Below are 16,534 nucleotides of genomic sequence, written 5' to 3'. Positions count from 1 at the left end.
AACATCCAGTGGTGTTCGTGAGTCGCAGCGTAGCCGTGTGTTGCGGCTTGGCCGCTTTATTCTTATTATTTATTATTTGTGTTTCGGAGCTTTTGCGGAGGATTCCGCTCCCACAGATCCACTCTGGTATCCAGCGGTGCTGGGTAGGAGTAATGGACTAGTGGATTTTGGTTGTCCTTTTGTCTGGCGGTTTTTCCGCGCATACTTCAAGTTTGGTTAGTTAGCTTGTTGCCCTTGGCCTGTTGTAGTCTGAGGTCCTCTTGTCATCATCCTGCCTCGGATTTCCCTTTGTCTCTCACTAAGACCGGGGGGCACCGGAGTTGGGCAGACATAATCCGCCTTTCAAACGTGGCTGCCAGGGGCTCAAGAAACCATAGTCTCGCAAGGGATTTCCGATAGCACGGGTGAGACAATAGAGTTAGGGCGCCAGGGGCAACTAGTCTTTCCTGCTCCCGTAACCAGCATTCCCTTCCAGTACTCTGGCCATTGTCATAAGATCTCCTCCGGTCAGGAGTACTGGAATCATAACAATAAGGGCATGGGATTGAAGTAATTGCACATTTTATGAATACTATTTTAACGGTTGATCTATGTGGAGTGTATTTAAATAAATTGGTTATAATTTAATTGAATTGTATATCTTTGTTTTAGCGCTCCTTTATAAGCTCTATTGGATTTGGGCACCTTACTGTATAACCATTTTTGCTCTTTTCTGGTAGATAACTAAGTAGCTCTCACCAGTAATCTTATACATGCCAGTAAATTATTATACAGGTTTGCAGCAACTGTATTAGGATGTTAATAATAATCAAAATGTTATTAACAAAGAGCATAAGTAATCAGTGTTATGTTTTGCACAAATGATGGTGCTTCAAGTCTGTTAGCCTATGCTATGTGGGCCTCATAACAAGATTTGAAGGGTCCCCCAATGCTTTACGTTTAGCAGCAAATTTGCTGAAAACACACAGCTCCTTAAACTCAGTACCTTCTACATAAACCCTTTAATCATTATTAAAAGGAAAATTGTACTTACCTGCCATCTTTAGGTTCAGTTATGTACATCTGAACATGGACTTGTCTCCATTCGTTCATTCTTCTTCAGTTCACCAGCCACCAGCCTTGGGGAGAGTGCAAACTGGCACAGTAGGGATGGTGGCCGAGGCAGAGTTACAGATAGGGAGAGAGGGTCAGAGGAACACATGGGGAAGAAGAGGGCTGAGGCACACTTGGGGGAGGTCAAAGGCAAATATGGGGAGGGGAGATGATAGCTGTATATGGGGAGGTAGGTAGAGGAATTCATGGGGGGGGGGTCTGAGAACAATTGAGGAGGCAGTAGTTGGGGGCATTCCTGGGAACGGGGGCAGATGTACATAGGGGGAGAAAGGATCATAGGCACACATGGGGAGGTAAGAGGCAGAAGCACTCATGGGGAGGGAGGTCAAAAGAACAATTAGGGAGGCAGTGGTCAGATGCACTCACGGGTAGGGGGGTCAGAGGTACATATGGGAAGGAGACATGATAGATGCACATGGAGAGGGAGGAGGCAGAGGCATGTTTGGTGAAGCAAGAGGCAGAGGAACATATGGGGAGGGGAGATGATAAGTGGAGATGGGGAGGTAGGCAGAGGCATTCATGGGGAGGGGGGTCAGAGGCACACTTGGTGAGGCCAGGGGCAGAGGTACTTATGGGAATGGTCGATGATAGGTGTACATGGGGAAGTAGGAGGCAGTGGCACACATGGGGAGGGGGGTCAGAGGCACACTAAGGGTGGAAGTGGGCAGAGGCACTCATGGGAAAGACTTGCTTATATTACTAATGACTCATCGGACATTAAGTAGAGATGGGGGCAGGTACAAATGTGAATAATAAGCTGTGATGATTTCCTCCCCAGTGCAGACTGAAGCCTTCTATGAGAGGAAGGAGGGACAAGGGAGCTGCTGCTGATCAGTCTGACTGGGGGCCCGCAGCGGTGATGATCCCTGCAGCAAACTGCATTCTGGTTACAGGCTGAAGTCTGTCTGTGACTAAGAAGCAGGACAGATCATCACTCCTGCATTCCTGATATAAAACACCACTCACTGTCCCACACTAAATGTTGCCCCGAGCAGTACCTGGTGTAACCCCGCTGTGTAGCTTCACTCCCATAGTTACATAGTGGGAGTAACCAGTGGTGGGAGGGAGCAGCTGTCTGTGATCAGCAAGTGGTTGCATGGTGCAGCCAGCACAACAGCTACTTCAGTCTCTTACTGTCCCCTGTGGTGAGCTGGGTGCAGGGGGGAGTCAGGCTACGGAGGTGCTGTGGGCCCCATAGCAACCGCACTCCCTGCACCCATAGTATCTACTCCCTTGGATACAGGATTCTGGACTGCCTATAGCTCTAATGCAAAAAACTGAACACAGCTACTGCATACCACTCTTGGTCATTGTGTGGCACTGTAGAGCCCTACCACTCTTCTCTTACTGACTTGATTCACTAAAATCAATACTGCTCGGCTCCCTTTTGTCATAGATTATTATTGTCATAGATGTTTCATACACCTAAACCTTCCTCAACAAATGCTCTATAAAAGCGCTCCTCGAAATTATGACAAATGGACAGGCAAAGATTAACTTGCATATTCATACCTTATAGTAGAATTTTATTCTTTCCAAAATGAGGTCAGAAACACATTTACTGTACATCTTTCCAAGTGATTTTATTAAAAAAAATATTCATTTTATTACAACTTTTTAATGCAACAGAAACCTCTGCTAGTGTCTACTGATATAGTATGTACCCCTTAACAGATTTTTATAAAACCAGATATAAAAACAATGCTTGCCATAAAAAGTTATCTTTATTGAATAATATTTCCTTATGATCGGACAGCTGGAAGACTAAGAACATTACAAACAACCCCCATCAATAAAAGGGTTCTATTTACTAAGCCAAGGATGGAGATAAAGTGAACGGAGATAAATGACCAGCCAATCAGCTCCTAACTGTCATGTAATGTTACAGGCTGTGTTTGAAAAATGACAGGAGCTGGTTGGCTGGTACTTTATCTCCGTCCGCTTAATAGATAGACCCCTAACTCATGTACTGTGTTATGTTACTTACTGTTCCATATTTGACTTATTCCTGTTTCAGGTCACAGCTCAGATCTGTCTTTCATTCTGATTATATATATATATATATATATATATATATATACTGTGTACACACACCATGCATACAGTTAGTTTACTGTCTATATATTACGTGGCACATTGGCTGACTTGTGCGTATTTCAGTAGACCAATTTCAAATACTTATTTCATTAATTTGATACACGCAGAGTATCACATAGTTTATAATTAGCAGTAGCTCTAAAATTGTATGTATTTTGATCTTTCCTTATCTGATCATTTGATGTTCTTCTTGTGTTTGTTTTTTTTGTCATTGTTTTACAGTTATTCCTCAGTTCCCCTTAATTGCATTTGTCTCACACAATAAAGAGAGTGACCCCAATTATCAGCAACGTCTTATCTGCATAATAGTAATGAGTAGCAGGACTACGGAGCGCACAAAAAGCTGACTGGGACAAGTTACGCAGGGTTACCCTAAACCCGGAAATAATATTGATGCTATTATTTGTATATTGGGCTAGCGGCACCTAAGCAGTTACACTTCAGCTATTTTATTTTGGGCTGAGGTTTAAACTTCAATGTGTTAAATGCCCCTTCAACAGCTTTCGGCAAATAGATAGGATATCGCTCTATCCTCTTGATGCTTGTGTTCCCGGTGCAGCTTCTCCAAGACTGGCTGTAAACGGACGTCCTGAAGACCTCCTCTGTGCTTCTTCGTGCCGCTCGTAGAATCCAGTTTGAATGAAGAGTGTGATCTCTGCTACTGGTGGCCACTGACAGAAGAGAGAACAATACAAGATCAGCTCTGCTGATCGTAGTGTGATTGACAGGAAGTGGGTGTTTCTGGGCGGAAACTGGCCGTTTTCAGGGAGTGTGCTAAAAAACGCAGGCGTGCCAGGTAAAAACGCAGGAGTGGCTGGAGAAACGGAGGAGTGGCTGGCCGGACGCTGGGCGTGTTTGTGACATCAAACCAGGAACTAAACTGACTGAGGTGATCGCAATCTAGGAGTAGGTCTGGAGCTACTCAGAAACTGCAAGGAAATACTTAATAGCAGAATTGCTAATCTTTCGTTAGCAATTCTGCTATGCTAAGATACACTCCCAGAGGGCGGCGGCTTTGCGTTTGCATTTCTGCTAAAAGTAGCGAGCGAACAACTCGGAATGAGGGCCTTAATACACTACAAAGCCTTCTTTAAGTCTGTAGATTTCACTGTTACAAAAGCTATACTATGCAAAGCATTTGACCAATGTAGGGGCATATTTACTAAACGCTTATTGGCAGTTCTGACTGCAGGATTTAAAACAGCAATAATGTTAAATGCAACTCAAGGAGGGGTTTGCATTTAATATAGGGGGGTAACTCTGAGTTGATCGCAGCAGGATTTTTGTTAGCAGTTGGGCAAAACCATGTGCACTGCAGGGGAGGCAGATATAACATGTGCAGAAAGAGTTAGATTTGGGTGGGTTATTTTGTTTCTGTGCAGGGTAAATACTGGCTGCTTTATTTTACACTGCAATTTAGATTGCAGATTGAACACCCCCCACCCAAATCTAACTCTCTCTGCACATGTTATATCTGCCCCCCCTGCAGTGCACATGGTTTTGCCCAACTGCTAACAAAGATCCTGCTGCGATCAACTCAGAATTACCCCCATTGTTGCTATTTTAAATCCCAAAACCAGTCCAGCCAACAAGAGGCAGCTTTTTACAGCAGCCACTTAGTAAATATACCCCTAGGTCTCATAGTAGGCCAGGCAGAAACAATGGCAGTTGCAAGATTTCAAGGTAAAAAACACATGTATCTAAAGGCCAGTACTCAAGGCCCGATTTGGGAGAGATGTGTGCTGAGCGAACCGCTCAGCACACATCTCTCCCGGCGCTCAGCACAGCGCGATCTGTGCTGAGCGTGCGGGGGGGAGACGGGGGGCCGCTCATTTCACCCAGCGGGTGAAGTGAGCGACCCGCTAGATTGGCCTGCATGCAGGCCAATCTAGCAGCAGCGATAGCGATGTGCGGGGCCGCGCATCGCTATCGCTGAGGGGGCTACACACGGAGCGATGTTGCAGAAAATCTAAGCAATCTAGTCAGATTGCTTAGATTATCGCTCCGTGTGTACCCCCCTTAACATTTGTTATAAACTCTGAATACTGTGTTACACAGCAATGTCTCTACATTTTTTTAATAAGTGGAAAATAGGCTACAAAATATTTGTACTTGAAAACACTTATACAATCTGTGTCTCTGATTCACTGTAATCTTCCAGAATGCAACCAGAGCAGCGAGCATCAAAAAACCTCTCGCTGCAGCTAAGTGCAATTCTGGTCACTGCTGAGTGGCATGCAGGCTGTACTATACACAGGTATAATACAACTCTACACTAAACAGAGATTACACTCTGGGGGGAATTCAGATCCGGCTGCAATAGCGCCCCACAGCGCAGGTTGCACAGCGGCTACGTGGCCATACACATTGCGGTTGCATCCCCAATGGATGCGACTACAATGTTAATGACAGGCGTGGTGATTGCGGAGGTTCGGTATTGTGGGGGCGGTGCTGCAAAAATGGGGGGGGGGGGGGGTTTCAGGGTGGCTGCGTGATATCACACACACCCGCTCAAAAAAAAAGAAAGCTGCTGACCGCCTGCCAGTGCAACCAGGCTGCGCTGCCAGCGGTCAATCTTAGATCCGATGCATTCAGAATTAGAACGCGGGCGCATTGGAATGCGTCCCCACACATGCTGGGTGGCCTTGCCCTGTGTTGGGTGGCCCTCAGCATGTGCAAAAATGAACGCAGATCTGCATTCCTCTCTGAATAACAACCTCAGTCATAATGGAAAGAGGATAGAACAGTATTTTTCTTCATGACCTGCTTTTTATAACACTTTTGTATGCACTTTGTGTTACTAAAGCACTGACCTACAGCAGATGCAGGCATTGTGACCGCAATGGTACCCAGAGAGCCATGCAATTCCATGCTACCTCACACTCCAAGTCTAATGTTACCCCTGTCCAACGTATAGCAGAACAAAGTGGGGTCCTCTTCTGACGTGAGAGGCATTACCAGGCCCCGACCATCATTTTACTATGAAAATGATAGTTAGAGGATATGTGATAATAAACATGCTTTGCTCACTTTCAGTCCAGACACCCATGTACTAGATTGGATGTAACTATTTTTAAGGCATTACATAACTATGATATAAGTGTATATTTTCTTTACACTGTAATAATTAGATAAAATCACAAACCATCAAAGTCCACATCTGCATGCTTGTAATTACTCGTTGTCGTTCTTATTCTCTTTTCTGCGTCCAGTTCTGCAATGATGGAGTCGAAATAAGCGATTGCATCTAAGATATCACAGTTGGGAAGCTGTCTTACATTGTCCTTCGAAACCTGCACAGACAAATAATTATTGTCACATATTGCTGGAAGCTTGTTCTTCTGGGCACATGGGATGAGACACGAGTTCCCCAAGGGACAAACACTTATGAGAAATTATGGGGTCTGTTTACTAAGCCTTAGATGGAGATAAAGTCCACAGAGATAAATTACCAGCCAATCCGCTCCTATCTGACATGTCACAGACTGGGTTTTAAAAATGGCAGTTAGGAACTGATTGGCTGGTACTTTAACTCCATCCAAGGCTTAGTAACTAGACCCCTATATTCCTTATAACTCAGATCCATCCATAGTGCACAATTAATGCAAATATACACTATTGATAAACCTCTCAATAATATCTGTGTACAAACAGTAAGGACTTGTGTTGTCCTTATAATCAGTGAGTCCTTATATTATAACTTCTGTGCTCATTTAATGAGGGAGATTCAAATGTTTGAAAAGTCAGTTGGGAGTCTGTTTTTTCCTATCTAATAGACAGGAACATACAGACACCCAACCGACTTTTCAAACATTTGAATTCCACCCAAAGAATAATACCCCCCAAAATGTAATAATGACAGATACTAGAAGCCAATTGAGGCTGCAGTGATAGGTATAGAAGCAATCAATCATGCTTTTATATGGTCTTGGAACTAGTCGGTAACTTCTAAAAATTACAATAATTTGCAGTGTGAGGTGCATTATTTATTATTATTATTATTATTATTATTATTATTATTATTATGTCTCCTATCTTTACCCATTGTTTTAATTACCCACATACCTATTGAAGCTTAATCAAGTGTGACTACATTCATCGCCCTTGTCCAGACTTTAAGAGGCAGATGTACTAAGCACTGAAAAGAGTGAAGTGAGCCAGTAGAGAAGTTGCACATGGCTACCAATCAGCTGCTCTGTATAATTTAATAAATAAATGTTACTTTAATGCTGATTGGTTGCCATGGACAACTTCTCCATTGGCTCACTTCTCCACTCTTTTACTGCTTAGTACATCTGAAAATATATGAAAAATACACACCCCGAAAAATTATATTCTTGAAATAAGGACAACCCCAGGGTATGAGGGGCAGAGGAGGGGGCCCTTGTGCAGGCTCTGGTGCAGGTGCCGAGTAGCACTCTGGCAGTGTGTCAGATTCTACTGCGCATGTGCATATCTCCTGGAAAATGCCACCACCGCCATTTTCACTGTGGTCTCCGCAGCGCTCAGCGGACAGGTGAGGTGCACGCATTATAGATAGTCCCATGCCCGCAGGGCGTCTTCTGTCTTGCAATCCAATCAGCCAAAAAGAAAAAAAAAAACACATTGAACAAAGCTAGACAGGTCCTTAGGGAGCCCCAAATAATCAAAGTGGCTTTGCTCTGATTGGTTAGAGTGTGAGAAAAACAACTCTGATTTGTTAGATCTGTACTCTGCTTTTCTCATGTCCTGAACAATCAGAGTAAAGCCACTCTATTTGACTGGATTTACAGACACCAATCCTGTCATTCAGGGAAGTTCATACCAGACGCTCAGAGACAAAATAGACAATGGTGTGACACCACCCCCATATGAACACACATACACACACACACACACACACACACACCCCCATATACACACACACACACACACACACACACACACACACACACACACACACAGCCCCATATACACACACATAGCCGACCATATGCACACATACAACCCCAAATGCACACACATAGCTCCATATGCATACACAGCCCACCATATGCACACACACACAGCCTCATATACACACGGGTGTAGTATGGTATGCCGGCGGTCGGGCTCCCGGCGACCAGCATACCGGCGCCGGGAGCCCGACCGCCGGCATACCGACAGTGTGGCGAGCACAAATTAGCCCCTTGCGGGCTCGCTGCGCTCGCCATGCTGTGGGCACGCTATTTTATTCTCCCTCCAGGGGGGTCGTGGAACCCCACGAGGGAGAATAATAGTCGGTATGCCGGCTGTCGGGATTCCGACGCTGGTATACTGTGCGCCTGAATCCCGACAGCCGGCATACTGAAGACCACCCATACACACATAGGGCTAGATGCGTAATCACTTGGAGAGTGATAAAATGGAGAGAGAGAAAATACCAGCCAATCAGCTCCTGTCATTTCTCATACGTCCTAGAGGATGCTGGGGATGCTTCAAGAACCATGGGGTATAGACGGGATCCACAGGAGACATGGGCACTTTAAGACTTTAAAAGGGTGTGAACTGGCTCCTCCCTCTATGCCCCTCCTCCAGACTCCAGTTAGATTCTGTGCCCAGTGAGACTGGATGCACACTGAGGAGCTCTCCAGAGTTTCTCAGAAAAAATACTTTTGTTAGGTTTATTATTTTCAGGGAGACCTGCTGGCAACAGGCTCCCTGCATCGTGGGACTGAGGGGAGAGAAGCAGACCTACTTCTGTGAGTTTCAAGGCTCTGCTTCTTAGGCTACTGGTCACCATTAGCTCCAGAGGGTCTGATCGCTAGGTACGCCTAGATGCTCGTTCCCGGAGCCGCGCCGTCACCCCCCTTGCAGAGCCAGAAGTCAGAAGCCGGGTGAGTAGAAGAAGATCAGAAGACTTCAGTGACAGCAGAAGATTTCAGTGACGGCTTTTGAGGTACCGCACAGCGGCCGCGCTGCGGGCCATGCTCCCACATACAAAACGGCACTGCAGGGTGCAGGGGGGGCGCCCTGGGCAGCATAAAATCTCAATAGCAACTGGCATAAGAGTATACAGTGCCTGGGCACTAAATACAGACCCCCGCCAGTATAAATATAGAAAAATAAGCGGGACTGAAGCGCGCCATTAAGGGGGCGTGGCTTAGCCCTCACAGCTCTAACTAGTGCCATTTTCTCTTCATAGCTGCAGAGACGCTGAGCCTGGCCTCCCACACTGCTGTACAAGTAACAAGGTTCAAAACGGGGAGGGGGGGGGGGGGGGGCACAGTTGATTTGGTGCTATTTTATTGATATTAAAAGCGCTAACAGGTCTGGGCAGTATATTACATGCTTCAGAACCAGGATAGGCGCTGGATTGTGAGCTGGCAAAACTCCCTCTGTGTTTCTCTAACAGGCTTTGCTGTGGGTCTGTCCCCTATAGCCCCAGTGTGGTTGTGGGTGTCTGTACGCGTGTGTCGACATGTCTGAGGCTGAGTGCTCTTCCCAGGAGGAGGCTGGAGTGGGGACAGAAAAGACTGTGGGAGTGACCGTGTCGGCACTGCCGACGGCTGATTGGGTAAATGTTTTGAGTGTTTTGAATGCAAATGTGGCTCGGTTGAATAAAAGATTAGATAAATCTGAGTCTAAGAACCAGACATGGAGAAAATCCATGGAGGATGCATTGTCGCAAGCTCAGACCCCCTCGGGGTCACAGAAACGTGCATTTACCCAGATAGCAGATACAGATACCGACACGGACTCTGATTCCAGTGTCGACTATAGTGATGCCAGATTGAATCCTAAACTGGCTAAGAGCATTCAGTACATGATTGTGGTGATAAAAGACGTATTACATATAACGGAGGACCCTACTGTTCCTGATACTAGGGTCTGCATGTTTAAGGGAAAGAAACCTGAGGTGACATTTCCTCCCTCTCATGAACTGAACGCTCTTTTTGAAAAAGCTTGGGAAAATCCTGATAAGTAGTTACAGGTTCCCAAGAGAATTCCGGTAGCATATCTGTTCCCCTCTGGGGACAGGGAAAAGTGGGAGTCAAACCCCACGGTGGATAAAGCTCTATTGCGTCTGTCCAAAAAGGTGGCACTTCCGTCTCCTGACACGGCAGCCCTAAAGGATCCTGCGGATCGTAAGCAGGAAAATACATTAAAATCCATTTTTGTCACTACAGGTACGCTGCTCAGGCCTGCCGTTGCATCGGCATGGGTGAGTAGCGCTATTGAAAAGTGGGCAGATAACTTGTCATCTGATATAGATTCCCTGGACAGGGATAGTGTGCTTTTGACTCTGGGTCATATCAGGGACACTGCAGCCTATCTAAAAGAAGCTGCAAGGGATATTGGTCTTTTGGGATCAAGTGCCAATGCCATGGCAGTCTCGGCTAGGAGGGCATTGTGGATTCATATAAATTTAGTGGATGTAGAAGAACCCACATCTCACCAAAAGAAAAGAAATTCCTTTGTTTGGAGCACTCTTTTATATATGAATTTATGAAAGATTTATTTTATTAAAACTTAGCTTTTATTATTCCTTACTTGACTAAAAGATAAAAGGGGTATGCTATAATTAATGAATCCCCTTATAAACAGTGGTAAAAATCTATAAATAAGAGCAATTACACTCGTTTATTATATAATGATGTAATTGTTCAAAAATTAGAAAGTACAATGATAGTGATCTATCAGTAATCAGATAAACAGCAGTAGTGATATTTTTTACTCTCGTATACTCAGAAATTCATTAACATTTGGGTATTTAATATCACAAATAAATTCAGACCAATTATATGCGTCTGGATTTGATCAAGCGGTGTAAATAATGCTAGAAAACTTCTTTGGATCAGCTTCTCCCCACAATTCAATCAAGCTTATACACAAAAAGACCGATACTTTCTCATAGAGATAAACAGAAATGCTATCCATAACTGTATCGGTAAATAAAGAGTACAAGGTTGCATTTTGACTTCTTTAAACAAGAACCTGACATATATTGTATCACAATTGTATGAAACAGGTGTTGGTGCATAAGTAGCCACCTGTTATTAGGACCAGATTCCAGTCACAATGTAGCAAAGTCGTGTGAGTCAATCAGCACATAATCACATTGAAAGAGAGGGTTATACATTACAAATCCTGTACTCTTTAATGATTGTCCATAATCTGGAAACACATTGCTACATATAAGCAAAAAATTGTATTGTGATATAACAAAAAGGGAGGGGAGAAGGGAAAAAGAAAAAAACAGAAACAAAGTGTAGACACTCTAGTCAGCTGATCCCATCTGCTGTCCGACCTCATCCAAGAGCGGAGGAAAGATGAGAGTGGGACCGTCGACTGTGACGTAGAAAAAAGAAAGACAGGCACATTGGCTGAAGACCCCGTCGTGGTGTTAGATGGGCCCTGATGCTAAAGAGCCTTGCAGGGTCTAAATGCGCCACTTGGGCCAGAGCCAGAGGCCGAAATGAAAAGACAAGTAATACAAAAATGAAAATTATATTTTTGCTCTCAACTGAAGTTATGAGAGATGAAGTTAATGAATCTTTTGTTCTTTAGAGCAGGGTTTAAATTTAAACTGCAATTGCCCACATCTAAATTGCTCCTAAATTGATGAAACTAATTTCAATCTATAACCTTATGAGCACTGGCTGATTAATATCTCAAATATTTAGTGTGTCCACCTTTATTGCACTTTGCTGGATTGATGAGACTATTTTAATGTCTAACCTTATGAGCACAGGCTCAAATATTAGTGTGTCCACCTTTGTTGCACCCTGCTAAATTGATATGACTGATTTAATTGTATAACCTTATAAGCACAGGCTGATTAATATCTCAAATATTAGTGTGTCCACCTTTGTTGCACCTTGCTCATTGCCATATCTTTCAAAGAGGTATATACCTATTAAAAAGAATAGAAAAACCTGTGTTTAAAAATACCTAACAGGTGAGAGCTGAAGAAAAAAGGAATAGTGGGTACTCCAGTTCATTAGTCCCATCTGCTGTCTGACCTCATCCAGAGAGCGGAGGACAGATGAGAGTAGGATCATGGGATGTGCCGTGAAAAAGGAGAAAAACCGGACGGCAACTTGAGAAGCCGTATGTGGTGTTAGGCGGACCCTGATGCTTAATAGCCTTGCAGGGTCCGGATGCGCCACCGGAGACCAAATGTCCGTCCGTGAAGAAAAAGAGGGAAAAGGGAGAGGGTGTGGGGAGTACCGGAATGTTGTGTCTGGAGCGCAACTCGCTGTAAGTCACTGCTCTGGCAGCGGTCCGTTGATCGCTTGGAGCTGCTGCTGCTGATCACGTCTCCCCCGCTGCTAGCCGCGGTCAGTTGATCCAAGCCGCTCGATTGCTTGAAACTGCTGCTGCTGATCACGGCTCCCCCTGCAGTGAGGAGACCGTGCATAGGGCCGTAATTAGGATGTACGTTTCACCACCTGGGCTTGCTCACCTAGCAGCCCAGGTGAGCAAGCCCAACTGACCGCGGCTAGCAGCGGGGGAGACGTGATCAGCAGCAGCAGCTCCAAGCGATCAACGGACCGCTGCCAGAGCAGTGACTTACAGCGAGTTGCGCTCCAGACACAACATTCCGGTACTCCCCACACCCTCTCCCTTTTCCCTCTTTTTCTTCACGGACGGACATTTGGTCTCCGGTGGCGCATCCGGACCCTGCAAGGCTATTAAGCATCAGGGTCCGCCTAACACCACATACGGCTTCTCAAGTTGCCGTCCGGTTTTTCTCCTTTTTCACGGCACATCCCATGATCCTACTCTCATCTGTCCTCCGCTCTCTGGATGAGGTCAGACAGCAGATGGGACTAATGAACTGGAGTACCCACTATTCCTTTTTTCTTCAGCTCTCACCTGTTAGGTATTTTTAAACACAGGTTTTTCTATTCTTTTTAATAGGTATATACCTCTTTGAAAGATATGGCAATGAGCAAGGTGCAACAAAGGTGGACACACTAATATTTGAGATATTAATCAGCCTGTGCTTATAAGGTTATACAATTAAATCAGTCATATCAATTTAGCAGGGTGCAACAAAGGTGGACACACTAATATTTGAGCCTGTGCTCATAAGGTTAGACATTAAAATAGTCTCATCAATCCAGCAAAGTGCAATAAAGGTGGACACACTAAATATTTGAGATATTAATCAGCCAGTGCTCATAAGGTTATAGATTGAAATTAGTTTCATCAATTTAGGAGCAATTTAGATGTGGGCAATTGCAGTTTAAATTTAAACCCTGCTCTAAAGAACAAAAGATTCATTAACTTCATCTCTCATAACTTCAGTTGAGAGCAAAAATATAATTTTCATTTTTGTATTACTTGTCTTTTCATTTCGGCCTCTGGCTCTGGCCCAAGTGGCGCATTTAGACCCTGCAAGGCTCTTTAGCATCAGGGCCCATCTAACACCACGACGGGGTCTTCAGCCAATGTGCCTGTCTTTCTTTTTTCTACGTCACAGTCGACGGTCCCACTCTCATCTTTCCTCCGCTCTTGGATGAGGTCGGACAGCAGATGGGATCAGCTGACTAGAGTGTCTACACTTTGTTTCTGTTTTTTTCTTTTTCCCTTCTCCCCTCCCTTTTTGTTATATCACAATACAATTTTTTGCTTATATGTAGCAATGTGTTTCCAGATTATGGACAATCATTAAAGAGTACAGGATTTGTAATGTATAACCCTCTCTTTCAATGTGATTATGTGCTGATTGACTCACACGACTTTGCTACATTGTGACTGGAATCTGGTCCTAATAACAGGTGGCTATTTATGCACCAACACCTGTTTCATACAATTGTGATACAATATATGTCAGGTTCTTGTTTAAAGAAGTCAAAATGCAACCTTGTACTCTTTATTTACCGATACAGTTATGGATAGCATTTCTGTTTATCTCTATGAGAAAGTATCGGTCTTTTTGTGTATAAGCTTGATTGAATTGTGGGGAGAAGCTGATCCAAAGAAGTTTTCTAGCATTATTTACACCGCTTGATCAAATCCAGACGCATATAATTGGTCTGAATTTATTTGTGATATTAAATACCCAAATGTTAATGAATTTCTGAGTATACGAGAGTAAAAAATATCACTACTGCTGTTTATCTGATTAGACTGATAGATCACTATCATTGTATTTTCTAATTTTTGAACAATTACATCATTATATAATAAACGAGTGTAATTGCTCTTATTTATAGATTTTTACCACTGTTTATAAGGGGATTCATTAATTATAGCATACCCCTTTTATCTTTTAGTCAAGTAAGGAATAATAAAAGCTAAGTTTTAATAAAATAAATCTTTCATAAATTCATATATAAAAGAGTGCTCCAAACAAAGGCATTTCTTTTCTTTTGGTGAGATGTGGGTTCTTCTACATCCACTAAATTTATGTGTATTTGGTACATTATTCCTAGGAGCACCTCCAACGTTAGAATAGTTGCCCATGGGGGCCTAATCTTTTTCTGTTAAGTTGGTTATCACTATTTAGTCAATTAATTATATTCAGTCTGGTGCAGGATAAGTCTTGTTTTGTCATGCATTGTGGATTCATCAATGGAATGCTGATGCTGACTCTAAGAAGACTATGGAGTCTCTACCGTTTAACAGTAGTGTCTTGTTTGGTGACGGCCTCGCGGACCTGGCATCTACGGCTACCGCAGGTAAGTCATCATTTTTACCTTATGTTCCTGCACAACAAAAGAAAACGCCCCACTATCAGATGCAGTCCTTTCGGACCAATAAATACAAAAAAGGACGAGGGTCTTCCTTCCTTGCTACGAGAGGAAGAGGAAGGGGAAAAAGGTCACAGGCTGTGGCAAGTTCCCAAGAGCAGAAGTCCTCCCCGGCTTCTACCAAATCCACCACATGACGCTGGGGCTCCTCTGCGGGAGTTCGCACTGGTGGGGGCACGTCTCCAACTCTTCAGTCAGGTCTGGGTTCACTTGGCCCTGGATCCTTGGATATTGGAAATAGTAACCCAAGGGTACAAATTGGAGTTTCAAGACGTGCCCCCTCACCGATTTTTCAAATCGGCCTTGCCAGCTTCTCTTCCAGAAAGGGAGGTAGTATGCGCTGCAATACTAAAGCTGTGTCAAAATTAAGTCATTGTCACTGTACCCCCGTCACAACAGGGGGAAGGCTTTTATTCGAGCCTGTTCGTGGTCCCGAAGCCGGATGGCTCAGTCAGACCGATTCTGAACCTAAAATCCCTCAATTTCTATCTAAAAAAATTAAAATTCAAGATGGAATCTCTCTGAGCAGTGATCTCCAGTCTGGAGGAGGGGGATTTTATGGTGTCGGTCGACATAAAGGATGCCTACTTACACGTACCCATATATCCTCCACATCAGGCTTACCTGAGGTTTGCTGTTCAGGATTGTCATTACCAATTTCAGACGTTGCCGTTTGGTCTGTCCACAGCTCCGAGGATTTTCACCAAGGTTATGGCGGAAATGATGGTTCTCCTGCGCAAGCAGGGAATCACAATTATCCCGTACTTGGACGATCTCCTGATAAAGGCAAGATCCAAGGAGCAATTACTGAAAAACGTTACGCTCTCACTGACAATTCTGCAACAACATGGTTGGCTCCTAAACTTGCCAAAATCACAGTTGGTTCTGACAACACGGCTGTTGTTCCTGGGTATGATTCTGGATACAGAATTACAGAGAGTTTTTCTTCCAGAGGAAAAGGCTCTGGAAATACAGAACATGGTAAAACAGATTCTGAAACCGGCAAGTGTGTCGATTCTTCAATGCACTCGGTTGCTGGGGAAGATGGTGGCGGCCATTCAGTTTGGCAGGTTCCATGCCAGAGTGTTTCAGTGGGACCTGTTGGACAAGTGGTCCGGGTCTCACCTGTACATGCACCGGAAAATAATCCTATCTTCCAGGACCAGAATCTCTCTCCTGTGGTGGCTGCACAGTTCTCACCTCCTAGAGGGACGCAGGTTCGGGATTCAGGATTGGATCCTGGTGACCACAGATGCAAGTCTCCAAGGCTGGTGAGCAGCACACAGGGGAGAAATTTCCAGGGAAAATGGTCAAGCCAGGAAGCTTGTCTGCACATAAACATTCTGGAATTAAGGGCCATTTACAACGGCCTTCTGCAAGCGGAACATCTTCTTCGTGGTCTGCCCGTCTTGATTCAGTCAGACAACATAACAGCAGTGGCGTACATAAACCACCAGGGCGGAACAAAGAGCAGAGCGGCGATGGCGGAGGCCACGAAAGTTCTTTGCTGGGCGGAGAGACATGCAAGCGCTCTGTCAGCTGTCTTCATTCCAGGAGTGGACAACTGGGAAGCAGACTTCCTCAGCAGACACGATCTCCAT

At 44.4% G+C, this 16,534-nt stretch overlaps 1 protein-coding gene across 1 annotated transcript in view; it reads right to left on the bottom strand.

The window, feature by feature from the left end:
- Window positions 1-3,273: 3,273 nt before the first annotated feature.
- Window positions 3,274-16,534, bottom strand: part of C2H13orf42 (chromosome 2 C13orf42 homolog) — a 59,909-nt gene continuing 46,648 nt past the window's right edge. Inside the window, exons 2-3 of the mRNA XM_063957046.1 lie at window positions 6,356-6,503; window positions 3,274-3,881 (exon numbers count right to left, since the gene is read on the bottom strand). Coding sequence (XP_063813116.1) covers window positions 3,655-3,881; window positions 6,356-6,503 — 375 coding nt within the window. The 3' untranslated portion in view covers window positions 3,274-3,654. The remainder of the gene's footprint in view (window positions 3,882-6,355; window positions 6,504-16,534) is intronic.

Source organism: Pseudophryne corroboree, chromosome 2 (genome assembly GCF_028390025.1).
Source record: "Pseudophryne corroboree isolate aPseCor3 chromosome 2, aPseCor3.hap2, whole genome shotgun sequence".
Taxonomy (NCBI): Eukaryota; Metazoa; Chordata; class Amphibia; order Anura; family Myobatrachidae; genus Pseudophryne; species Pseudophryne corroboree.
The sequence above is the reverse complement of the archived record's forward strand: the minus strand, read 5'-3'. Positions and strand labels throughout refer to the sequence as shown.